Source organism: Drosophila novamexicana, unplaced genomic scaffold, assembly GCF_003285875.2.
Source record: "Drosophila novamexicana strain 15010-1031.04,08,12 unplaced genomic scaffold, DnovRS2.1 tig00000462-arrow-pilon, whole genome shotgun sequence".
Lineage (NCBI taxonomy): Eukaryota > Metazoa > Arthropoda > Insecta > Diptera > Drosophilidae > Drosophila > Drosophila novamexicana.
In genome coordinates, this window is record NW_020824806.1 from 1,814,336 (window position 1) to 1,842,018 (window position 27,683).

The following is a 27,683-nucleotide window of genomic DNA, read 5'->3' on the forward strand; positions in this document are numbered from 1 at the left end:
ATCATGTTTAGTCAATTGAATAGAAATTTGTTTATTTAATACGAAATTTGTATTTTTCTAAATTTCGAAAACATATATGCAATATTTCTATGCATTTTATGCACGTGCAGCACTTGCTACTGCAACAATTATGAGAGTGCAGCATAAAGAAATGAAATGCCACAATTAAGGTGCATAATACTCGAGCCGCCTTGGGCCATGAAACAAGACCTGAAGTAGCCGTAAAATGTTTTTGCTGGACTGGGCGCAAAACTTGAGCTGTTTATGGCCAGGGCTCTTTGGAGCGCACTTACCACTTGCCACTTACGCCCGAGGTCCCGTGGCTGGGGCAATAACAAAAGGCGCCACAAAATGTTGCGCTGCGCCAGCTCATTATGTTGAGGAGTGTGTCCGCCGTCTGCGTCTGCTGGCAGCATCCCTCAAAGGTTGCTCCTAATGTAGTTAGCACTTGATTTCAGCTCACCTGCTACGCCACGCCCCCACCCTCCGTCCCTGCCCAGCCCCCGTCTGTCGACAATTTCACGCAACCATTGTTTGCAACAACATTTGTTTTTCATCACTTTGTTTGGTGTACATTTTGTGGTCTGAGTAAAGGGGTGGGGGGTGGGGAGGGTTTGCCCACTTTGAAAGTGGGCGGGGGGGAGTAGGCTGTCTGGGATTATAATCTACGGCAATTTCTGCGCGTTTATGACTTTTGAGCAAAAAGGGCACCGCAAGCCAAATATTTGTGGCAACATAAGCAAAGGCAAACAGTGTGCATTATGCGAGCAAACTTGTGCAACAAATTGTGGCAGGCGCCGCTTCACATATATATTATATATATTTTTTTAATGTGTATTTTTATGCTGTTTGCACTCAGCCACTTAGCGGCGCCCTCGGGCCTCGGCCCAGCTCCGCGATCCCGCGGCGATCTGTTAATTGCCAGCAATCAGCCATTTTTATTTTATGTACGCCCCTAGCCACGCCCACTGATAAGTATTGCGTATTGAGCTAAAATTAAATAGATTTATTATTCAATAAATTGAACGCTTACGCTTACAATATTTGTAGCTAGATTTTAATTGGCTTTGGAGTGGGTTGTTGTGACGGGGAAGGGGAAGGGGAAGGGGAAGGGGGGACAAGTGCTTCTTGTATAGAAAGCCAATGCGTAAACAGTTTTATGCCATAATTATTACTTTATGTATATGCATGTATGTGTGTGTGTGTGTGTGTATGTGTGTGTGTGAGAGTGTATTATGTATGTATGTATATGCTTTATGCTTTAGGCTCATAATTGTATTTACGTCTATATGCTATGCTTTAAGGTTTATGGGCTATGCATGTGGTCAAAATGCAAGTGTGTGTGTGTATGTCTGTGTGTGAATATTCACTTAGAATTACATAAAGGTAAAGTACATATACGTATATGTATATATATATATATATGGGGTGATATTTACTACTACATAGCAATTATTGATATGTACACAAGCTTTGCAGCCTAACACAATTTAAAAAAAAATTAAACTGAGCAAAAAGAGAATTTTTAACAAACAGGAAATCTAAAGAAATTGCTCGCTAAAACAGGGCGACGTGTGGGCGTTGGCGTGGTAGGATGGTGTGTGTGTGTGTGTGTGTAGGTGGGCGTGTCGTTACATTGGGCACCCTAACAACTAATCAAATCTATTATTATTATTATAATTGTAATATTTTGTTGTTGTTTTTGTTGATAATTGTTGCAGCTGCTTATAACTAGGGCCTATAAATAAATACAATGCTCGCAGGCTTGTCTTTTATGCAAAGTGTGGAAAATGAATAGAACTAATCGATATATCATATATGCGTATATATAGCTATATATATATATATGTGTGTGTATATATATTTGTATATGGTTTTATGTTTGTTTTGGGTGTAACTGCTATGTGGTATGCACTTTTGTCTTAGCCAGGCTAACGAGTTCACACACATGATCACTCGCTACTCGTTATTCGCTATTCGCTACTCGCTGCTTACAGCTAAACCCAAGACGCCTGCGAACGCAGCGAATGAACAACTCGCTGGCGGCAATACTCGCTCTACTTTGTACTGTTCGCGACGAGTTGTGCTACTCGCTGAGTTCGCGTGTCGCACACAACAACATTTTCAGCTCTAGCCAGGACTCCTTAACTCCTTCCTCTCGCTGTGTGTGTGTTTGTGTCTATTTACATTGGTTTATGCTGCGTGTGTGTGTTTTTTTATTTTTCTCAAAAATATGACTTTGGTATTCCTTTTTCTTTTGTATACTATTTCCTTGACCACTTGCCCTTTACGAGCTGACCACCGCATCTTTTAGCAGAGACACGCCCACCGAGCCCAATCCAACGCCCACACTCACACCCACACCCGCACCCGCACCCACACCGACCGCACTGCTGCCATTCACAATATCTTCCGTGTGCTGCTGCTGCTGCTGCGTCTGCTCCTCATCATCCTCCTCCTCCTCGTCGTCGATTGCCTCATTCTGACTGCACTCCTGGCTGGCATCGTGGGCGGCCTCGTCGTGCGCCGGCTCCTCGGCAGCTGTGGGCGTCTCGGCGTCCGCATCTGTGTCCGGCTGGTCACTCTGCTCGGGGCCGGCTGCATTGGCCACCAGCACACCCGAGTACTTAATGCCATTCAGCTCCAGATTGACAATCAGCTGCTGTTCGCCGTTTGCGCCGGTGCCTGCTCAGCGAATGGATGTGATTAGATTGGAATGTGAAAGGCTCCTAATTGGATTGCTTACCATTGCGTGCCACTTGAAACTGCATGCCCGAGAGCAGGCTGAGTGTCTCGAGGGGATTCAGCTTAACGCCGGCTCCGGTTATGCCCCCGCTGCTGCTGCCGCTGCCGCTGCTGCCGCCCCCTTCTGTTGTGCAGCTGCCGTCCTTCGAGCTGGACTGCGCCTTGCTCCCGCTGCTCTTCTTCTTGGTGGACACCGGCGAGCTGTGACGATGGCCGCCGCCCGAAGCCGATGCTGTTGTGGAAGTGCTGGGTGAGTTCTCAATGGCCGAGTCATCCGACTTGTCCAGATGGTTCTGATGATGCGAATGATGGTGGTGCTGGTGGTGGTGATGCAGATGGTGGTGGTGGTGCCCGTTCAGCTGCTGCGGCTCGCTGTCGTCGTGCAATGAGGACGAATTACCGGTGGTATTGTGCTCCGCATTGGCATAGTCATCCTCTGGCTCGCCATCGGACGCGGCATCCTGCTGCTGCTGCAGCTGCTGGTGCTGCTGATGCAGCTGATGGTGGCTGTTGCTGTTGGCCTGTTGCTGGTGGTGGAAGCCCGCGGCGGCTGCTACGGCGGCCATGTTGTGTGGATTCAAGTAAAAGTTCGCCGGGAAACCGGGCGGCATCAGGCCGCCACCCACCCGTTTCGCCGGCGGCGGCTGATGCGGTGCATCCTCCTGATCCGCCGGCTCAGGCGTCGGATCGCGTTCGCGTTCACGTTTTATGTGGTTCAGATTGAGAGTTGGCGGCGAGTCCGACAGGTTCAGAGCTTCGCTAAAGTTGGTAGAGAGAGAGTGAGATGGGACATTAAAGCTTGCCGGTTAGTGTCTGGGCTAAGCAAATACCATGTGGTGCGTGTCCACGCTCCCGCATATAACAGTATGTATAACACTTACCGTTGCTGTGGTGAGGTGTGCGCCGAACCGGTTGGACTACTATTGTGGTACATATGCCAAAGCGCCACCTGTGCACTCAGCGCATCGCGCGTGCTCAGCTCGGGGCTTTGTGAGCGCTGCCGCGGCTGCTGCTGCTGTTGCTGCTGCTGCTGTTGTTGTTGTTGTTGGTGATGATGCAGCGACTGTTGCTGCTGCTGCTGATGGTTGTGTGGCAGCACTGGCGCGCTCTGCTCCTTCTTGGCCTGTATCAGCTGCAGATACTCCATCATGCGATTCTCAATCTCCTGTGTGACCAGATTGGGCATCTGGCCAAATGGCGGGCCGCCCATCAGACGTCGATGCGCTGCGGCGGCGGCTGCCGCTGCCTGCGCCTGCTGATTGTTGGCCGCGGCGGCGTGTGTGACCAGCGCCAGGGGTGACATCTGTTGCATGCCACCCGGCAGCGGTGGTCGCGAAATGGGCGTCTGTAACAACAACAGGTTAGTTGTTGTTTTTGCGGGAAGGTGGGGAGGGGGGCTGTGGGGCAGTGGATTGGGGTCTACTCACCAGCGGCATCTGATTGTGCATGGCCTCGTATTGGCCGTAGCTGGAGCGGCGTCCTTCGCGCCGATTGCCATCAATGGCCGCCTGCAGCTCGGCGGGTGTGCTCAGGTTCTTCTTCTCGCACTCGTAAGGGTACAGATACTTCATGTATCTGAAAGATGCATAAAATTATTAATAAGCGCAGCAAACATGCATCGAGTGCAAGTAAAACACGCAACGCAGTCGTCCTGTCGCAGCCACGTTTATATTGAATTAACGTGTAAATACGAAATGTGACGAGCAATGAACAAACAAATCGCAGAGAAGCGGGCAGCTAGCAGCGGGCACGGGCAACGGGCAACGGGCAACGTGCAGCATGCTGCATGCAACAGGCAACTCTCGATCGGCTCCTTGATCGGTTTGCCGATGTTTGATTGTTCCGGCTTTTATTTGCTCTGCTGCCCGTTCGATGCTCCTCTGTTTGATCGTCGCATAGTTCGCGGCCAGATGTCAACGAGTTGGCTGTGACCGACTCATGGATACACTACTTACTGTGTGCGTAGCGTGAATGCGGCACTGGTAATGCTCGAGGGCAGATGCAGCCCCTTGATAATCTCCTGCCAGAGCTTCTTGTTGATGACATCGACAAGGCCGCCGCGGGCTATCACCAGATTATATAGCTCATACAGATCCAGCACCGATTTGGCCATTATGGGCAGGCGATTGATGGGCGTGCCTTTTAGAGAAAATACAAAAAATAGAAAACCAACAAAAATCGAATGGTTAGAAAATTAGCAAAGCGTCTGTGTTTGCACCATAAAAACTTCCACTTGTGGCATGTAAATGTTTTCCAAAGCGCTTGTTAAATGCACCAGCAAGCAAAACACGATTAAAAGATGCCATAAAATCGATTTATTGTATTGTATCTCGTTGAGCATGCCCCACCCCCCCCCCCCCCCCCCCCCCCCTTCGACTAACCCGTCTCTCTCTCCTGCATTCCGCTCACACGTATGGCCAGCGGGCAATTAACACTAGTTGCTAACAACAACTCCCAAGTGCAGACCTCTGCCTGTGCACCGATAAAAACATAAATAAATCCAAAATGTTTTGCCGGCTCTGCGAGTAGATGGCTACACATGTTTGTACATATGTCTATGCGTACATATATGTTTATGGCGGCTAATCATCATCATCATAATCATCATCGACAACTTTGGCATCAGTTCTATTTCACTATTTTATTCGTATTATTCGATTCTCAGTTGCCACGCCTAGGGCCCCCATTTGCCCATTTGCCTGCCCATCTCATTTGTTTGGATGCGTCCCACATAACAACAAAAAGAAAGCAGGCTAGAATCATTTGGGCTTACATGAATCCCAAATATCCTGCACTAAGGAAAATATGCTTCTATTAGAATGGCTATTTGCTTATCTCAATTTTGTTTGTTGTCAAATATAGATTATTTTCGTGATAACTTAAATGTGAATCGCTCTTCTATGCGATTCTCAAGGCCTCAGAACTTTTTCTTCTGTATTATTGTCTATCTCTCTGTTTCTCTTCCTACCTCTGTTTCTCTCTTCGCTTTCAATATCCGCCATATTATATCATTTCACTTTCTTATCACCACTTGAATTTATGAAAATCGCAAAGAAAGGCGTTCAGTCTTCTGTTTGTCTTCCTCTATCTGTTTATATCTTAAAGAGCTAACGTACTCGTCTGTTTTCAACATTTTAATCGCTAACTCAGTAACTGATCTCTAAACAGATTGATTGGTAAATGGACCCCACTCAAGTGAGCTCTAACTGTATTAGACAGATACCAAGCTCGTCCGTAGTTGCCAAGTACCTCGCCTGTGTAGCGCAGTGGCGCATATAAAAATCAAATCAACTTGCATAATTGCCGTGCTTGGTACGTGAGTAACTCGATTTTGTATTGTGTTGTATGGCCCGGCCCCCCTTTCACCCCTTTATATCGAACATACCGATTCGAATACAATTTGGTTCAATATCATTTAATGCTGCTTGCTGCTGCCAGAGAGTTGTTATAGTTTGTGCCTGTGCCTGTGTGCCCGAAGCCTCTCGACTTTTTATGAGCCCAAAGGAATCAATCAAACTCGTTGATGGACGTGTTGATTGAATGAAAATACGTTTTTGTTTTTTATGCATATAAACAAATCCGAAGGCGAAAGGGGGAGACGATGATTGCCTCCATGCAAGCAACAAAAAATATAAGAAAAGGAATAAAACGAGTAAATCGAACGATTTATTTTGTGGTACAAGACTAAGGACAAGCACGGCGCGGGGATGCGGGCAGCGGGCAACGGATCGATTGTGATGATGCGTTCATTTGGATCGCTGCACGAGCCACAAAGGCAAAACACATTCAATGCAAAGCAATTTAATGATTAACTTTGCTCCAGTCTCGTCGATCATTAAACTCTTCCAGAGGTCGCCTCTGGGGCCCAATCCGATTGACTCGACAACTCCTAGCCAGGCACTGGCACGCACAATCACGCCATCCAGCATATGATCAAAAAATGTTGTTCAATATTATGATTATTGTGTTATTGTTATTGGAGACATTTGCGACCCCATAAAGTATCCTAGATCTGCATCTACAGCCGAGTTGATATAGCCTAGTCACTCAGTCGGTATATACATATATGAATATAATATAATCGTTCAATTTCTAATATTTCTTAGCCACATTTTACGTTTAAAGCGGAAATATCTAAAAGAAAATTTCCAATTGCTATTGATTTAAAAAACATTATTAAAAGAGCGCAAAAATATTTGAAAAACAATTTTCAACAATAGATATTATGATTATTTGGCCTCAAAGCCTTTTAGAAAAGACAACCGATGAGATGGCGATGAGCTGTATTTATTATTTATTTTTATGCATTGTTTTCTTAGATGTCATGGCATTTTAATGGAATTTAAAGAAATTTGATAGAGTCTGAAATCATAGCGCACCTCTAGTCGCAGCGCAGCCCAGCCTCTGACAGATGATTTAGTTGGGTCGGATGGTTGGTTGGTTTGTTGGTTGTTGTTTTGTATTTGGCCCCCGCGTTTGGCTGGCGTTTGGACTGATCTCTGGCAAGGGTCTGTCAGCCTGGCAGAGCACTGGGAAATATCTACAGAAATAGCGCGCCCGGTTGATAAGTGATTGACGTCTTTTAATTAAGAATTGCGCCGCTCTTCGCTGCACAAACAACACACGAGCCCCAACACGGACGGAGACAGCGCCGGGGACAGGGACAGGGACAGGGACAGGGACAGGGACACGAATGCGGACACGGACGCGTATTTAGTTTATATATTTTTCAGCATAATTTCCGTTATACGGTTAGTTGTACAATTGTACAATATCAGAGCAGATATAAATATAGTTATAGATACAGATACAGCTACAGCTACAACTGCAGATACAGATACAAAAGTATATATCATGCATATAGCCCAGGCGCTGCGCATTTTTTGGCGTTTCCAACAACTGGCTGCAAAGCCAGCGACACTTTAGACAGGCCCACGCCCAGTCGCAGTCACAGTCACAGTCACAGTCAGTGACAGTCGCAGTCGCAGTCACAGTGACCGCGTTGCCGCACTAAACATACATATGTCAAAACTTGAACGCATGTGACAGATTAAAATCCATTAAGTTGTCAAACGTGGGGAGATATGTGCGCCAGCTATATACCATATAGACATCTAAGCATCTTATGCTCATCTGTGTGTGTGTGAGTGTGTGTATGTCTATGTGTGTCTTTGTGTGTGAATTGGATAAAATAAATAGTTAAGCACAAATGCAATTGCTCTGTGGCAGCGTGTTGCAAGTCGAGCTTAGGCATTAGCATGTTTATAAGCAACAACAAACTGCCACACACACACACACACACACACATGTGTGTGCATGTAATTTAACTGTGGCTTTTTCTTTGCACAACATTTTTGCCTTTGCATGTCGCAAATGCAAATATAAACAAATTTAATGCACTCGGCAACGGGCAAATACTTCAGCTGGCAACGCGTCTCCGCGGCTGTGCAACTTGCATGTGCCACAGGAAGTGGCCAAAGCTTTGGCCCTGGTTGCATGCCACATGCTCGCGTCGCGTCGCATGTGCCCTCAACTGGGCAATTGTTAATGCTTATAATTAATGACAAAATGCAGCAAATGAAATTTGTTTGCCACATTTAAAAATAGTCGTCATTTTTTCAGCGTAGCCTTTAAGTACCAATATATGTCGGCACACGTTGGTCCCCTCGCCCCCTGCTCCCCTGCTGCCTTGCCATCCTTTGGCCAAAGTGTTGCCTCGAAGTGTTCTTGAGTGAGTGTGTGTGTGTGTGTTTGCTTGACGGTAATTTGGAGTGACAAAACGACAAAAGTGCGGCATCATTTTGATGATTTCTCTGTCATTCGTTAAGTAATTTCTGCATATTTTAATGCACACACACACACACTCATGCACACACAGAGAGCCAAGAAATCAAACGGCAAAGTGCCGAGAAATTTATACAATTAACATAATTTGAGTCCGTCCGCAATGCAAACACTTCAAACTTTGTTTAGCCTGAGTCAGCAATAAATGCAAATGCAGCAGCCCGTAGAGTGTGTTGTTGCCCCAACCAACTCAGCTCAAGACCCTGCCCCCAAGTTGCCCCCTCCCCCTCACCCCTTCCCGAACACAGCTGTACTTACCGCGCTTTTGCATAAACGAGAACAAATCATCGAGAAACTCCTTGCGCTTGGGATCATCATTGATTTCATAGAGCTGCAAAATAGAATACAAATGCATTATTATAATTCCAATTATATATGGGCATATATAGAGCTAGTTATATGTCTAGAGTATTCAACAAAGGCGCACAAAAAGGGGCTCGAAGACTACTTGACTTGCGGGCCAATGGATTTGCGCAAAATGGTTGCCACACGCTATTCCATTGTGTGCCAGTGTTGTGTCTGTTGTTGCTGTTGTTGTTCGGTGTTGGTTAACAGACAATAGAAACAGACGCCTTGACATGCCTGGTCGACCCTGGTCCAGGCGGCAATCAGGAACAACAGGGGCAACAGGGGCGCGTGTTCGCGCTCTCATTCAGCTCATTCACGCGGGGTGGAAATCGTACACAAAGTAACAGAAAATGTGTGAAACACCCCAAAGAGCATTAAAAAAAAAGGGCAAGGTTTGAGTTGCGTGAGTGGCTCGGCACAATCCATAATTAGGTGATAAACATGAGATTGTCGTCTATATAGTACTTATGTGCATGTATATTTATATGTATACATATGTATTTGGCTTATGTACAGCAAATGATGTATGAGTGTCAAGGGAGGTGAGGTGAGCTGTGAGCTAAACTCGACGATAAATTCAGTTAAATGTTTTCTTTTTCAATAAATGATAACATCAATTGATATTACTTTAAAAAATATTCTACATTTTAAAAATTATGATATATAGAAATTGCCTTGATTCCTTTAGTATTCCAAAATCATGGTCTAGCACTGGATTCAATATTTGTATAAACGATTTTTGAATTGGCTGGTTTTGCATTTTGCATGTTTCCAATATTAAGCCTTCAAAATAATGATAAATTGTGTTTAATAATATCACAAAATATGCACATAAAAGAGCTTAAGACCAGCCAAAATAAATCTTGTATAAAAATAAAAAATAGGTCAACAAATCCCAGCAATCAATTAGATAAAAATTCATAAAACATATATAAAATATGAATAAAGTTCCTAATTCCTGATTCCCATCGACAGTTCTAGGTATTCTGTTTGCATTTAATGGTTGTAGCCCGAGTATTCGTGATTGTTCATTCCTCTTTCATTTCTGGGATGTTTTTTGTTTTGTGCTTGATGGCTCCTCGGGCGCACACTCTGACCTTTAACCCATTTGCAGCGATGCTTTCTTGGCATTATTTTTGCTTAGTTAAATTATAGAAGTCTAGGCCTTAGCCATGTCCACAGCCCAGGCAGATGTACACAGATGTATGTGTGCATATGTATGTATAAAATTAATGACAACATCTGAGTGAACTCATCAAATTTGGAATTCATCATATTTTCCGCCTACTGCTAAGGCAGAGGCCCTGGCAAAGGCAACTGGCAACTGGCAACTGGCAACAGGCTAAGTTTGAGCTTTGTTGCAGCAGCAACAGCTGCCTCTGTCTCTGAGGCTTTGGGTGCACATTCTAAGTCAATGCGAATGATGATGAACTGCCTCGCTGCCCCACTCGCATAAATGATTTAAAGACTCAAGACTGCAGACTGTGGCAACAACAACTTGCCGCTCTCCCGATTCGAGGCTGGAGCTCAACAAGTTGCCAGGCTGTGGCTCAGTCTGGGCCTGAATCAGAGCGGACCGTTCCCCCCAACTTCGACTTGGACTCTCCGAGTGCAACTGCAACTCACAGCTCACAGATTCGACTGGCTGGTTTTTTCTTTTTATGATGCACGACGCCCACAAGAGCTGTATATATAGAATACATGTGCACATACATGTGCGCATCAGTGTGCGTATTTCTTATATACATATATCTCACTCGTTTTGGGCTCAGGAATTGATTGAAGTTCAACCTGAAGTTGTTTTGCGTTTAATGCTCTTTTTGGCATTTATTTTATTTGACGTTCAGTTTGTGGCCAAAACAAAACGGAACAAAGCAAAACACAAATTTGGCTTTTTAATTAAGTTTTTTTCTGCAGATTTCTCTTTGCGTTTTAATGCCTATTTGCAAAATTTATTATTTATGATGAATACCTCCTGTATTTGATCCTCGGAGATGAGCATAATTGCGCGCGCACACACACACACACACACAGAGGCACACACACACACGCAAACAACTTTTGATTAATTGAGCTTTGAACGTGGCTGTTGCACTTGCAAAATTGAATGTTTGCGCGTTTATTTCTGGATATTTTAAGTTTCACGTTTTGTTTTTCTCTCTGGTTTTTGATAGAGCTGAGAATTGTTTACATCGATTGATCAACGCGACGATGCAACGCCATCAAAGGTCGTTTATCAACTAAAAATATTGAAAGTGCCGCAGGGTGCAGCAATCGACGCGCCGACGTCGCAGCACAAATCAAACACATACACACACACACGCACACGCACATTCATGTACACAAGCATTGATTACCATGTGCGTATCTGTGTGTGCTGCCCGGCTGCCTGTCTGCCTGCCTGTGCGCCTGTATTTGTATCTGTGTGCATTAATAATATGTACCTAATAAAATGAAGTCCGCTTAGCGAAAAAAAAACCCTTGTGGCAAACCTGACCAAGTCCTGGAAATATCCTTGCATCACAGCAGCAGCAGCAGCGGACGCAGCCGCAGGCCAGTCGACAAATCCGTCTGGTCCTTGGGCAATAAAACAATAAAATACCCTAACAGAAGTTCTAGACCAATCATAATCGTTTTTATAACTACACACACAAATGTGTGTGTGTGTGTGTGTGTGTGTAGGACACATGGCACACACACACACATACACAGATAGAGACTTGCCTGGGGTTCGGTTATAAAAATAATCTCACTTATTTGTCGCTAGCATTTTGGACTATATAGTACCTAAATGTGTGCAGGCTGTGCTTGAAATTTGAATCCTTGATTCTGGGAATTGTCAAATGCGTTTTGCCAGTTTAGAATATGTGTTAATGTGCGTGTGTATGTGTGTGTAATTTATAACTATCAGCGTACTATGCATATGGCATTGTGAAAGTGCAAAGGTTTCCAATGGAAATGCTACTAAAAATTATATGACTAGATCCCGTTGCATGTTCTGTTTGCTGTGCCTCGTTTCGATCGGCTCATAATTTGTCCAGTTTTTATATACACATGCTCATTACACACACACGCACACACACACACTCGCACACTCGCACACACTGCGAGTGTATCTTGTGCACATATTTATTTAAGAATTTCACACTCGTTATTGAAAATCGAAAATCTGTTGACCAGATTTTTGTTTTGTTTTGTTCATTTTTTAATTAACTGAAATTCGTTGAGGTTTCGTTTTATTTTATTTTATTTTATTTATTATTGCCTTTGTTGATTTAAGAAGTTCCTAAAGTACAGTGCTTACTGATTAAAAACAATCCAAAGTCGAATATGCGCGAGGCCAGGGTAATTATTCAAATTTTATGGTGACAGGCAACGCGAAATCGACAAAGCTTGACTTTGATTCATCAGAACTCAATTTGTTTATTTGGCATTCAATTTAATTGAATATCTTTAATAATTATTTGCATAAAGTAAACGTGATTGGACATAAAGAGAAATAAATAATTCGTGTTGCTCGATAAAATTATGAGCTGTAATAAACTCAACTAATTTTGAATTATATTGCCCCACAGTCGTAATTAATTTTGTGTATTTGTCTTAATTATTTTAGAACGTTTCGCTGGCAATAATATAACAATTTAATTGCCTTCGTACAAATCGGCAGTATAATTTATAATTATTAACACTAAATAATAAACAGAAATGCGCAACAGTTTCATAATCCATATGGCATGGAAATTGCAATTGAGAATTCGTTGGAAGGCGAATATTATAGAATTCATAATATGAGTATGAGTACAGATAATGTACAGAAAGAAATACGAATGAATATGAAATAATACATTATTGGAAAATGCTTTGGGGTCTATAATTAAACATAATTATTCAGTATGTACAGATAATTGACATTGATTAATGAGAGCAAAACGAACTATATATATATATGCATATATAAAACGAAACTAAATCATATAGAAACGCGGAAAAAAATACCAAAATAATATTTTGTCTTCGTCTGCGTTAGATAGATAGATAGATGGTTGGATGGATGGATGGACAGATGGATGGATGGATGAATGTCTGTCTGACGAGCAGTGGGGCGGCAGTCGCAGTGCCCATACCCACCAGGCCAACAACAACAACAACAACAACAGCGACAGCGGGCACTCACATCGTAGAATGATTTTCTTTTAGCATCTTGCGAGTCAGACAAATTCAAAATGGCTTTTCAGCCACTCACTCAATTAACATAATTATCGTTATGAGCAGCGGCCACATTTTCACAATTAATGAAAGCCGCCATTTTGTGGCAGCAGCAGATACTTGCAGCAGCAGCTTTAAGGGATTAGGCAACAGAGCACTAACAACAGCAACAACAACACCATGAAGCCGACATCTATATCCAGGGAGCACTGCAGCTGGGTCGCCTGGGCGGGTAGGCGTTGGCTAAGCCGGTTTCAGCCAATATCTTCCTCTTCTGCTTGGCCGGTGTAAGCGAAGGTGTTAAGCGTGAAGCGGCCGAGATACGAACGGATACATGGCAAGCAGCTAAAGATACATTTGTATCTATGTGTGTCTCATTGCAGCGTAAGGGTCAAAGTTTTTATAGTGCATAGAGAATGCGGGCTGTTTGATGAATTGCCAACAACGTCGAGGGTGTACGCGAGAGTTAATCGAAGTTTAGTTTTTATGGCCAGCGGCAGAAAAAAAGCTGTTGCGGTTCACACGGCGCAACAATTTTGGCAACAGAGCGAGAGAGAGAGAGAGAGAGAGAGACCGAGAGAGCATGAGAGAGGGAGAGAGACACATATTTTAATTAACAGATTGTGCACTTCTTGTGATAATTTCACGCTGACTCCGCAGCCATGCGTAAAAGAGTTTAGACCTAAGCACAGGCACAGGCCCAGGCCCAGGCCTAGGCCCAGGCATCTAGGCCCACTTAACAGCCTCCTTGAAGCGCAAAGCATCTAAACAAAAAAGGAATACAAAAACTGGCTCTTTTCTCACCAAATTAGTGTGCTCAAGATGTGAGCATTAATTGCTCAATTGCAGCAAACCGGAACTGGGCAACGTGGAACTCGGTTTATTGCATGTGAACAGCTTCGGGCAGAAGCGTCAAAACGAGATCAAAACTTGGCGCATACCCCTGCTCCCAGCACACACACACGCACACACCCCGACACACAGATACACTCATAGACAGCTCATCTTGGCAACTGGTTCAAGTTGTTGGCTATTAGCCGTTAATTGATAGTTTGCCCAAATGGCTGGGCTGAACGGCCCCTGGCCGCCGACCCCTGGACGGTCTCAACTTGGCTCGTACTGTGTTTGCAAAGAGATTAAATTGACTAACACTAACCTGTCTGACTTGTTTGTACTGCTCTTCAAAGCTCCAGCCATTATTCTGCTGCGATGAATTGGATGCCTCGCTGGACGTCGATGAATTTGATGCGGAATTAGCTGCAAAGTGGCGCGCTGAGTTCAACAGTTAAACACCGGCTAACCCACAGCCCCATACCAACCTTCTTTGGCGCTCGGCGCTGTCGGCGATGCAAACGAGAAGGGATGCCCATTGCCGGCATTGTTGTTGTTGTTGTTGTTGTTGTTATTGTTGTTGCTGCTGCTGCTGCTGTTGTTGTTGCCACCAGCATTTCCAGCCGCATTGTTGTTGCTGCTGCTGCTGTTGTTGTTGTTGTTGTTGCTGGTGGCGCTGCCTCCACCTGTGCCGCTGCTGGCTCCATTATTGTTGCCGGCGCCAGCGCTGCCCATTGCTGCAGCTGCTCCTGTGCCAAGAGCTGCACCATTGTAGCTGGCGCCGTTGCTGCCTGGCGGCACGGACGCATGGCCAAAGGATGCAGCTGCCGCGGCCGCTGCCACCGAATTGTGCGGCAGCGGGAAGGCCGTGCTGATCGTTGTGGGCAGCATATTGGCGCCAAAGGCGGCCGCATGGGCCGCTGCTGCATAGTCCTGTTCCTGCAAGGCAGTCAAAGCGAAACGTAACCAATGATAATCAGAGTAGCTCATCGTCTGCTGACACAATCTGATATTAAAGAACTCCGTTTTTTTTTTGTGAGAAGAATATTTATGTACAAATTGTACGATTAAAATTCCAAATCACACAATTTGATATAAATTTTTGATTTAATTGGAATTCCCTTTTGAATATCAAATATAAAAGGGCTGACAATTTAATAGAAATATTTTTTCTATTTGCACTTTTATAACAATTTGATGCGAATTGCAATTAAAAGCATATTTTAACTGATTTTGGAGTGTGGTAATTTATATTAATTAATATAATTTTATAAGGACATGCATGCTGAGAAGCACAAGAATCAGTATATAGCGATGTCTGCTCATATAGATATATCTGTTTTGCCTGACATTCTTTTATGCATTAATATGGCGCTCTTGGAGTTTATAGGTCTATATAGATCTATATGTAATAATTAAAGTTCATTCATCAGAGCTTTTATTGCCTATGGATTTAACTATAAAAGTTACTTTTAATAAGTCGCTGTATACAGCAGGCTATACTCTATAACAATAATTGGTGCATTTGAATATAAAAGGGCGTATTAGACAGCTCCGATCATATAAAGTATATTCTTATGTAGCTGTCTGTTTATCTGACCAAACTTTTACTATCAAACCTATTTAGATTAAACTAGAAGTAGGTCTTCTTTTCTATTGAAGTAGGCAGCTTGTGTGTATTTCTGAAAGCGGGCAAGAGGAACTTAGCTTTCAGGTCAGATAGTAAGTAAGGACTAAAAAGTCTTTGTAGGCTCAACAGTTTTTTACTTACTATCTAATATCTTGACATTAAAAAAGGAAAGTAATACATAAAAAGCGAAGAAAGAATCGAATGATCAGATCAGTTAGATCGTTGATCCTAGATTTTGTAGATCTGTTCAACTTATCAATATAACTTTTAAGAGAAAGGAAGAGCAATCGTCTGTTCTTTTCTCTTAAAAGTCAATAGAGTTAACAATATTCAGCATTGGGCTTAACACTCACCATGAGACCCACTTTCATGTCACGCACTTGCATCTTGAGCTTTTCGAGAACATCGCTATGCTGGAGATTTGGAATGCTGTGTAGGCCGCCAATGCCCATGAAGCTGCCCAGCGCGTTAAGCGGATGATTCGGCGGCAGTTGATGGTGATGGCTGCAACAACAAGCAGATGGATCAATAAACGTGTATCAGATGTAGCTGGGATTAAATGCTACCCACCTGAGTGGCAGATCTGTTTGCTGCTCGGGACTGGCAAAGTTGAGGCCAGCGCCGCCGGCGACTGTGTGACTGAGACGTGCGGCAATTGCCGCCTTGGCGCTCAGCTGATGATGTTCACCGTCGACGGAATCGCAGTCGCGCATCTCGTCATCCGTGCGATCGCCGTGGGACTGTAAAAGAACCGCCAGAGAACAGAGAATTAGTTAAACAGGCGTTGGCTGCACCAAATTGATGGCGGCGCTTATGTCAAAACATGCCGCATCGATTGCGATCAATGCATCCTCGAGCTGATCACATTGATCGCCTCGATTATGCGCCCGCTGCGCTGGCCAAATGTTCAACAGTTTGTCATGAGGCGGCGACGGCGACTTTGCTGCTGCGTGCAGCGTGGGCAGCGTTTAGGCTCAGCCACAGCCCGTGCCAAAGGCACAATATTAGCACATAGAGAGAGAGAGAGAGAGAAGGGGCGAGTGGTGTTTTTCAATTGTATTGCCAGCGAGGCGACAACAAAGGTAACCACTTAATAAATTAACAATGGCAAGCCGGTAATGGCAATCAAGCAGAGAGCCCAAGCCCAAGCCCAAGCCAACAGTCCAGGCTATTAAGAGCGAGTGGAGCTGCTGGATCGTTGCAAGAGTTACATCCATGGCGTATCCGTGGCCACAACCGTTTCAAGCGTACTATTGCCAGCCGTGACTCTGGCAAGAAGTCGGCCACGCTTGGCCGGCTGCCTGTCCACGGTCCGCGGTCCGGTCTTTGCTTTTTATGCATTTGGAGAGGTGCAAATTAAGCGCATCTGTGACTGTGTGCAAATCGGGAATTTTCAATTTAAACACATCCAAGCGGCAGCCAACCGACAGCAGCACACACAGCACACACCACACACACAATGTAACCTGTGCTGCACAATGTAAGCCAAGCCATGCCCAGGTTAGGCCGGGCATCATCATCATGATCATGATGCTCACCATCAGCCTCATCGGAGCACAGTTCGCATCTCAGTGTGCAACTCTTTTCATGTGTGTATACAACATTTATCGCCGGTATCGTTGTTGTCGTTGTCGTCGCTGTTGTCGTTGTTGTCGCATTGCTGTAATCATAAATGCAACCAAAACCAAAGCACACATAGACAACCTCTGAGCTGAAAGGGGCAACAGGGGCTATGGACTCTGGTATTCGCAGCAGAGAGCTGTTGCAGTTCCAAGAATTCTTTGAAGTTCGCGCAAAATGCAAACGCCTTTAATAGTACGAATACGAGTACACTGGCCAAAATATAATACAATTATGTTAACATTATGCTAACTGCTTAACATGATGAAAAATGTATATTCTTACATATTTGTTTAAGCCAACCGATCCGTATAGTATTTAATCTCTGTGCAAAATATATGTGGGATTTGGCCAAATGCATCTCATATTTTAATTTAATTGTAGTTACTATCTTATGCACTTATTTTTTTATATTTTTTATTGATTTATTCATATTTTATAATGTATATTAAATTATTCATTTATTTATCCTTTGTACTATATGTTAAATGTTTACTATTATATAATTGCACAGATTTAGATTTCAAGTTTAAGCTTATATTTTTGCTTTCTTTTCTTTATGCTCGTTAGACCTTAAGTTAAGATTTTAGGTATTAAGTCTTATGACAGACATTCGCATTCGACATTCTAACTATTCATTTCTTCTCTTGATCTTGCTATCTAGTGCTAGTTGAATTGCATTTCTTTCAGTGTAAAACCGAATGTGAGTGTGGCAAAAATGTGGCCAACACCATTTGGTTAACTGAAGTGATATGCGGCAACTCCTTTTCGGACCAGCTTCGAACGCGAACGCGCATAATGAAATGGTAACGTCTTGCTCTTGCCTCCGTTTGGTGGCAACAGCCTCCGCCTTCGCCTTCGCCATCGCCTCCATCTCCATCTCCGGTCCCAACTCCGTCTCCATTTCCATCTCCGTCTCCGTGAGCAGCTCCATCTTCTTTGTGGGCACATATTGGCGCATTGATCGCTGCTCGCATTGGACGTTGTTGGCTTCAGTTGGTTGGTTAGTTAGTTGCCAATTCGCGGTTACCACATGGAAGCAGCCATATTTGCATATATAAAGTACATACAGCCATGCATGTGTGTATGTATGTATGTGTGTACATCAAATTAATGTAAGTTATCGAATCCATGCGAAATATGTGCACTCAGAGGCCGATGGACGCTTCGCTGGCAACATTTTAGTTGCGGTTGGTTTTTATTTTCTGCTGCTGTTGTTGTTGTTGTCGTTGTTGCCATTTCTGTTGACCAGGCCCAAACAATAATTGTGGTATTGAAGCAGCCAGCTACGGCCTGGGCCTGGGCTGTGCCCGCTGCCAAAGGCGTGCAGTTTACGCCGTAATGCACAACGAATTTGCGCCGCAGTTGCGTGTTGCACAAAAAAATCAACCAACTAAAAAATTCAACTTTTGATGCAGTTCATTAGCCGATCGATAACCAAACGTTTGTTTTCGATTTACTTTACGAAGTTTTATTTAGTTTTTGCTTTGCAATAAATAAGTGCATTTTTAGCTGCCAACTAAATTTAAGTAATTCAAATTTGGCAAGCAAATTTGTAGTTCAATTTGGACTTCGAGTTGTGTTTAAAGTATACAAATCTTTCACAGATATTGATTTGATAAATATTCGCTATTTTGAGCAGAGATATTGGAAATCAGTTTTAATTATATTTACTCTATTTTAATACATTGATCTGTTATTACAAATTAATTCCAAAAACTCTCTTTATTAATTTCAGGTATATGAACAAAAAATGTAATAAGAAATTTTCCAAGAATATCTAAATGTTGAAAGGTATTTACAATTTTAATTATATTTATATACATTTTTCACAAATTGATTCTAAGAGCTGTCTTTTTTAATGTTAATGTTGCGAAAACATTTTTTAGGGAATATTCTAACCAAATCTAAATCGTAAAAGGTTTTTAAACACATATTAATTTAATTTATTTAATTCCTATGCCTATTTGAAGTATATTTTTTGAGCAAATTGAATAGAACATTTTTTTATAATACATATTCTTAGGAAAGTCCCATCACGGAGTGGAGGTCTTTTATGTGACCCAATATCTGAACGCAATTATGTACAACTGTCGCATAAATTATTATGTACGATAAGCTGTACTAGTTTTAGGCAAAAGCATTAGCTAAGGCATAAACGCAGACGCTAATGATGGCCAGGTATCTTGTTGCTCAAAAAAAAAGAAGTAAAATAAAAAACTGTGTCGCCAGCCCATATAAGTATATATATAATACTTGTATACAAATAGGCAGAGATAGTACTCGGGCGCACAGCTACACAGCAGTTCCATTAATTTGGACTTTGCCGTGCAATGATAAACGCCGGAGCGTGTTATCGGTTTAACTTTTACCGCAGCACTTTCATAGGAAAGCCGAAAAGACATTAAATCGCAATTAGACCTGACGCAGAAGTTGCGCCAAAGTCTCCGGGTGCACCCACAATGCAATACTTGAGATACTAGATACTATGTGTACATGTGTAGAGCTCGCATTGTGTCTAGCTACGAGATACGATACTCGTGCGCAGGTATGACTGGCCTGTGTCCCCCGTGTCGCCGTGTCCCCTCATCCTCGTTGATTGCAATTTACTTTAATAGCTTTCGATGCACCGCAAAAGACGACGACATTATTTGTGACAAGATGGGGGCACAAAGGGCCGCATGGGGCGAATGTGACGACTATCTAACTGCAAATTGCATTTGTATTCGGTCGAAGAATATTCAATTTATTTGCCGCTGACAGTTTTTATCACTAATTAGTTTACATTATTTTCGATAATTTATCTTAATTTATTATCATTGCATTTGACCACAAATGCAATTTAGTTAATTTCGCTTGGTTGCTGTTATTGTTGTTCCTGTTGCCTCGACAAGTTGATATGAACAACAATTGCTATTGTTGCATTGACAAATTGTCGGAAGCACTCCGGGTCAGAAGAGCTGCTGCCGTCGGCACTCAGCGCTCAGCGCTCCGTTCATCATCGGCGAAACGGGATATCGCACAGAGGGCAGGTCGGACGGAGCGGACAGGGCTGCGCCGCATGTGCAACATGCCGTGCTAATTTAAAACAAAAGGACGAGCCGCTGCGGCCACTGGAAATCCATAATGTGACAAAGCGACGAGCGGCGAGGGGCAAGCTGTGAAGGGCGCAGCATGCAAACAGGATCAACTAACTACCAGAGCGGACGCCCAGCCCAGCCACACAGGCGGGCAGGCAAGCGTTTTATTGTGTGAAGGATTAAGATTATATAGCAGGCATATGCTGGCCGTCTCTCCCCTCTCCCTCTCTCTCCCATTGGATAGTTGTGTGTGTTTTTTTAGACCGAATTGTAAACTAGAAGTCCTAATGTTCTTATGATTCAAGTGCTCTTTGGGCGTGCTGGCGTCTTAAGTTTATTAACGTCCTATTTTCATAGCACGATTTTTAGAATTATCTACTTTGAATTATTCCTGTAGTATTCCTGGAACTCATAAATGCCATGACAGTAGCAATGGATACATCGATTGGTTAGAAAAGAGGAAAAAAACAGGCTTTTATTTGGTTTAGTGAGGTCTTTCGTAATGAAATGTTTATGATTTAGGTTTATATTTGAATAATTGAAAAACTGGCCATATTTCATATTTCATCTGAATTTGAATGATTCATTTGATGTTGCGATGTTGAATGCTAGAGGCATGTTCTGATCATGCTCATTTGTAAATTGGGATAAATAATGAATTTTTTTTATTTTCAAACATTCTTCAAGGAATGTTAAATAATCTATAGATGTGGTTGACATCTTAGTCAATGGGGTAAACTGTTAGGTTTCAAACGTTTGAAGCTAACACTATTATTAATAATATCCGACTTCAACACTGAATATTAAGTTAGAATCGACATTTTTAGTTCTAGCCTCGAAAAATGTACAGATTGGGTACAATTTCTTATGTACATACGTATGTAGCATAATGTTTTTATGAAATGCATATTTTAATATGCACCCACATGTGGATGCACTTAAGATGCACACAGACACACACACACGCACGCACACAATATGTATGTGCACATGCACATGTAATAAATGGCGGCGTTTTCTCATATCTGAATAAAAATGCGAACATACACACATAAATAAAAATTGCTCATTTACGCATCCACCCCGTGGCGAATTACTTCAACGCGCTGCGACGATGACGACAACAACAACAACAACTACGAGAAGAACAAGAGCCAGCGACTAAAAAGTACAAAAAAAGATATATATATATATATATATATAAATATATGTATGCATATAGATATATTAAGGGCAGGACCAAAACATGTGCAACGTGGTCGATACGGAAACTCCGCTGCAGGCCGAAGAGCATGAAAATAAAATTAAAATGCAAAACGTATCTGTGAGATACAAGCTCATATATGTATGTACATACATATGAATGTAATATGAGCGTGAGTGCGACTGCAAGAGTGAATGCTAGCATGTGTGTGTGCGAGTGTCGTGTGTGTGCGTGTGCGCGCGCGAGAATGTGTTTGTGTGCGTCGCGTATTTCATTCGCTCGCGACGCGACGAAGCGGAAAAAATAAAGCGAATAAAATATAAAAATGGAAACAACAAAACAGAAACTGAAACCGAAACGGGCAACAAACATAATGGCGCATTCGCTGTGCCGGTTGCCCGCTGGCTGGACGACCCAACGAGCGAGCGAGCGAGCCCATTGCCCCTACCCCACAGAGCCCCCCCCCCCCCCCCTCCCCCCAAACTACTTCCATCAGCCAACAAACCACCTACCCACTATTATATGGGCGCTGCACGCACGCCCATGTTTTGTGTACTTGCGTGTGTGTGTGTGTGCGTGACTGAAGGCAGACGAAAATTTCGCGTAAACAATAAAATAATGTAAAAGGTACAACAACAAAAAATAAGAAGAAAAAATGAAACCGGTTAAAAAAGCAACGAATAAAAGGGCCAACGACTGTTTCTGCTGGCCTGTGCCTCTCCTTCTTCTTGTTGTTGTTTTTTGCTTGCGACCTGCGTCTAGTTTCGATTGCAAGCGGCATTAATTTAAAAAAAAAAAAAATAGCAAAAATGCATTGTTTTTATTACAGCCGGCGAGGAGCAGCCCCAAAAGCAACGGCTCAAATATTGCCCGCTGCCTGCCCGTCGATCGCAGCGCCGTTAAACAAGCTTAACTTATGCTCTTGCAGATGAAGAGTATTGTGGTTTCAGCATTAAGCGAGTAACGCATAGAAGAAGTCAAAACTCGCAAGCATAGCTATTCTAAGCACTTTAGCTGCTCACATTTCTGCAAGGGTATTTAATTTTCGACGCGCCATAAATAACTGTTCTTTTTGGTCTCTCATTCGCTTATTCATTCATTTAACGGGCCAGCGAGAGCTTTCGGCCAGGCGTCCGTTTTCGGTGAGAGCGCTTGCAAAGTCGACAATATAAAAAGCCACGCCCTTTCGCGATGCGAGGCAAGACGTTGTGTTTATTAGTGCTTTGATAATAAGCTTTTATATTTGTGCATGTGCATGTGTGCGTGTACATAATGTATTCGCACAATAGGTGTGACTGTGCGTGTGTGTGTGTGTATTGTTTATTACACTTTATCGCAGCTCGTAAGCAGCTGCAGCTGCGAAGCTGCCGCCAGTGCTGGAAAAAATCCAATTAACAATTTTATTAGCTATGGTTGAAAAATAATTCATAAATTCATTCTAAGCAAAACTGTAATAATCATAATTTTTATGAGCTTGTTGTTTTTTTTTTTCAGTTGTGCTTTTGTGGCATTTGTCGCCATTGGCTTTTATTGCTGTTATTTCTATTGCTTTGCCATTTGAGCGTGTTTAAGTTTCTTGTTGCTGGTTTTGCATTTTAATTAAATTAAAATTGTATTCGCATCGACGTATGACACGTCGTATGCACTTTCAAGATTGCCATCCAGCAAAATGGCGCCTATAACCCAGCCCCAAACCCCACCCCATCCACAGGGATTTCCGTTGTCATTCTTTTCGTACGCTCTGCAGCATCAAAGCTGCCCCAAAGGCGGCATTTCGACTGCTCTACTCTGCTCTCTAATACTTAATCAAATATTTTTTACCGCCCCGACACACTCATGTGGGTTATCGTTATGCAACAACAACAGCAACAACAACAACAACAACAGACACTTGCCCCGAGAGCGCAACAAAGAATTTAATACAAATCGTTGCCTGTCAGCGTACAAGAAGCCAAACAAATTATAACAGGTGCCGCTGCCGTTGCCGTTGTTGAGTGCATTAAGAACCACATACACACACACACACACACACATACACATATGCGCACAAATGCCCCCGAGTTATGGAATTGAGTCCGGAATGAGAACGTGGTTGGGGGTTAGGCTTGGGGGTGGGGGCCCTCGTATCGGCAGCTAATTTTCCATTGCTTCATAGCCAGCCAAGTGCTAAACTGTTGTGAATCTGTAAACCAAAACAACAGTAACGTCACTGAGATTCGGACACACACACACAGAGAGAGAGAGAGAGATGCACACCCACACTCAAGCGCAGACAGCAGCCAGACAGTGTTGGCAAATGTCCCTATATCCAACAGCTAGAAATAGCCAAAAGCTGAACAAGCAATAGGCAGAGTTACATCTGTCTGTCACTAAATTTAACTTTAGCTAGAAAATAGCTGAATGGGCAGCACTGCAGCCAGAGCCAACTGCCAAGAGCTCCCACAGTCGGTGATTTAATGTGGGAACAGCATATGGCGCTGATGTTGAACACGTGCACGGCGCCGGACAGCCAGCCAGCCCTCAGCTCGAATGGGAGTCGAATGGGAAGCCGAAACTGTCCCATGCCGCAGCAGTGTATGTTGCATGCCACTTGGCTGCTTGGCTGTGTCTTTTGCTTGATTTAATTTAAAAGCGATTGAAAAAAAATCAAAAAGCCAACTTCAATGATTTTAAACTGTGCGTTTAACCCAAGTAATTAAAGCTGTGCCTCAAATGACAACAACAACAACAACAACAAGAACAACAACAACAGCCGCGGACCTGCGGACCACAGCCGGGTTGTTGCAGCAGCCATGGGGCACGAACTTCAACTCCGCGACTCGCTTCATTTGAAAATTTATGACTTTTTGACAGCCCACATTATTGTTTAATCGTGACTTTTGGTCCAAATCTGAGAATTCGTATGCCGTTTTTCCACAGAGTTTACAGCGTTAGGATTTGATACGAGCATTGATATTAAAAATTCGAACACGCCAATGACACCAGCATATTAGATTCATTCCGATCAAGCCTGCCTGCCTGCCAGCTCGACGGGCTAATTAAAAACACCCACATGCCAAACCAAAAGGCAACAGCAACAGCTCGTTTGCCAAATGTCCACTTGGCCGGGCAATTGTAAATGATATACCCTCCTCGCATCGATCGATGTGTTCAATTAACACACACAGCGCCCCTCCGCCTCCTGCCGCCTTCCGCTCTATCCTGTCCAAGTTATGTGGTATTTTATACGAAATTTTATGCAAAGAAGAAGAAGAAGGTGGTTGACCAACTCGACGGACCGGGCACAATGTTTGCACAAGGCTATCAAAAGGGGGGAGGCAGCCAAAAGACGAAGCTATTAAAAATTATGTAAATATCCATGTATCTGACTCAGTGCATGTATGTATGTACGCATGTATGCATGTACGCATGTATGCATGTACGCATGTACGCATGTATGTATGTTAAGTCTGGCTCATTGTTGATCAACGCGGCACACTGTCTATCAACAATGAAATAAAAATGAAAGAAAAACAAAAGGGGGCCTAACAAGAGTTTTATTGAAGAAGAGACACATGCATGGGCATACCTGTGCCTATGCACACACACACACACACAGAGACACTCGCACACACTCGAAAAGTGGCAGAGAGGCAATAAAACCCATTTAATATTCATTTAAGGTACTAACAAATAATGCAAATATTTACACATTTTATTTACATATGAACGCCATCAAAGAGTTGAATTGAAAGAGATCTTTCAATTGATGAAAGGTGAACGAGATACCCACCGAGCAGACGGGCCCATGCCCTACTCCTAGACCCAAGCTGCAAACGTACCAAGATGATGCTCCACGCCAGAGCCAGAGCCACAGTCGAAGTCAGAGTCAGAGCTCAGTGAAACAGATGAATCTATTTGTATTTATGAGCATGTGTGTATGCACTTAGCTCACAGTGTGTGTGCATGTGTGTGTGTGTGTGTGTATATAATAAATGCCTTGTATGACCATTTAGCATGTCACCTTTTAACGGCTCCATGGCAAACAAAGCGAATACATCAACCGAAAATGAATACTCCCAGACCCGGGCTCTGCTTAATTTTGAATCAACAATTTAACATTATAATTACGTTTCGAATCATCTGCAAACACAGTCGCGACTCGAAGAGGAATTGCATCAATACAAAGCTTTTAGTCATTCGTCCCGGCCATAACATAATACATGGGCTCCCATCTATATGTCTATAGAGAGGCAGGCGATTCTAATAGTTCCGACGGCAAAACAGCGATAACTTTATTAAGATTATGATAACTATGAGGTGGTTTTCGTTGAATGTCCATTAAATATATATACAATGTATACATCGTATATGTTTTATACATATAGAAACTTAATTTAAGATATACATATATAAGTATTATTTGAATGAATATCGTTTTTAATTATCTTCTGTTCTATATAACTTTTTATATTGTTTATCATAAAACAGGCACATAAATTTCAGATAGAAGGCAACAGGTCGAATTTTATAGGGTACAACTAGTTGGTATGACCCGGCATTATGAAAGCTTTATTTAAAGTTTTCAACTCAGATTTGCCCCTATTTTTCGCCCGTTCGCATGAATTTTTCTTGGAACTTGAAAAGAGTTCGCGTTTTTTGTATGAAAACTGAATATTTGAAATGCAGATACCTATTTAGGATCGGAACTTCGCTGCTGATAAAAAAATTGTATTTTAATAATAGTTTAAATATTTATAGGCCCACAAAAAAGTAATTTAAGCTGCAAACGCACGTTGTATACCATTAAATAATAATTCTTCTTAATATATAATAGAATTTAAAATTAATTATTTAGAAAAGCATTTTGAAGCCAATTGGTGAAAAAGTACATTTTGATCATTTGCTGAAATAACTTTTGAAAACCCGTCCTGTCTCTCGGTCCGTACAAGAAGTTATGTTTATATAGATTTGATTTGTATACAACTTAAAACAATTTCACAAAAAAATAGAGTATAACAAAAACAGGATAATACAGGCAGAAGTGTACAGTTATATGTAGGGTATTATGAGGTATTATGATGCTGCTATCGCTACATTAAAATCGCGCTCTCATTCTTATACCTATTTGTTTTGCAGCCCGTTCTGCTTTTTCTCAGATATTTTAGGCGTATTTTCTTGTAAATCTTCGTCTCCCTTTTGCTTACCAAATCGTCACCCAAATCGGAATCGCGTTCAATATTGTTATTTGAACGGCCGCTGCAATCCATAGTCGGATGCACTCGGAGTTGCATTAGTGCGAGGTTTCCAATTGGGCGCTCCGTTTGAAAATTGAAATTTTGTTTTTTGTGATTGCAAAACGCAGATGGCAAATTGTTTCGATTTGTAGCGGAATTAATGCGCGAGCTTTTAACTTTCTACGTTATTTACACAGCACACTTTGTTGTTGTTGTCGTTTCTCTTGCTCTTGCTCTCGCTCTCTCTTTCTTCGTTTTATTGTTGTTGTTGTTGATGTTTGCCTGTTTCGCTTATTGCTTTTGCTCCTGCGTTTATATCATCGAACTACCGTTATCAAATAATCGAGCTGTCACCTCGCTTTGTGCTCTTGTTGTTGTTGCCGTTGTTGTTGTTTTTGGTTTATTTCGTTGCAGCGGCTGTGAAAAAGGGAATTGCTTTAAAGCACCGTTAACTGAGCTCGCGTTTCTTTTTCTTTCTTTCGTTCGCTTGTTGTTTGTTTAATTTCAGCGCATGCTTAAATTTGCTTGAGCTGCCGTTGAATGCAATATCGAGATGAAATACACTTATTTTAATAATTGAAATGTTTTATCGTTCTGCTTATCCCAGCTCCTTTTTGAGCGTGCATAAGACACACAACACACACACATAAACACATTCAGATCACATTGGAATAAACGACGTAACGTTGGTATTGTTGTTGTGTTAACTGTTACCTGATGGTGCCTGATCGGTATCGAGATCGGCTCCTGTTGCTTATTAATTATCAATTTGTTCATTTATTTCACGTTTGATATCGCGCACTGTCCGCCGCATTCGCCCGACGCACACGGAACTCCAATTGGGAATAAAAATGATTCTCTCCGCACATCAAAAACGACGCGTCAAAAGACAGCGCGCGCGTAAATGCCTCTCTCTCTCTCTCTCTCTCTTACATCTACTCTCTGTTGCCTTGGAACGG

At 42.7% G+C, this 27,683-nt stretch overlaps 1 protein-coding gene and 1 long non-coding RNA gene across 3 annotated transcripts in view; one reads left to right on the forward strand and one right to left on the reverse strand.

The window, feature by feature from the left end:
• LOC115761085 overlaps positions 1–27,683 on the forward strand; it is a 54,093-nt gene that overhangs the window by 14,150 nt on the left and 12,260 nt on the right. The window contains exon 2 of the long non-coding RNA XR_004017708.1: positions 18,963–19,018. This is a non-coding gene — a long non-coding RNA (uncharacterized LOC115761085). The remainder of the gene's footprint in view (positions 1–18,962; positions 19,019–27,683) is intronic.
• LOC115761084 (protein dead ringer) lies at positions 996–27,515 on the reverse strand. 2 transcript variants are annotated; one of them, XM_030702707.1, is made up of 11 exons: positions 26,695–27,512; positions 16,175–16,344; positions 15,958–16,108; positions 14,463–14,913; positions 14,300–14,415; positions 8,848–8,920; positions 4,701–4,884; positions 4,173–4,320; positions 3,627–4,090; positions 2,747–3,504; positions 996–2,685 (listed from the first exon to the last, which is right to left on the reverse strand). In XM_030702707.1, the coding sequence occupies exons 1-11, from the start codon at positions 26,779–26,781 to the stop codon at positions 2,288–2,290; spliced, it is 3,000 nt and encodes a 999-aa protein (XP_030558567.1). In that variant the 5' UTR covers positions 26,782–27,512; the 3' UTR covers positions 996–2,287. The 2 variants fall into 2 exon arrangements, with proteins under 2 accessions (XP_030558567.1, XP_030558566.1); XM_030702706.1 differs by lacking the exons at positions 14,300–14,415; positions 14,463–14,913 and having other exon boundaries at positions 26,695–27,141; positions 27,439–27,515.

Coding starts and splice junctions, on each gene's coding strand:
- LOC115761084 (XM_030702707.1), bottom strand. CDS start 26,781: ATGCAACTCCGAGTGCATCCGACTATGGATTGCAGCGGCCGTTCAAAT. Junction 16,345..26,694: donor CCGATTTGGGTGACGATTTG/GTAAGCAAAAGG, acceptor GTTCTTTTACAG/TCCCACGGCGATCGCACGGA. Junction 14,416..14,462: donor AGCGCCGAGCGCCAAAGAAG/GTTGGTATGGGG, acceptor TGTTGAACTCAG/CGCGCCACTTTGCAGCTAAT.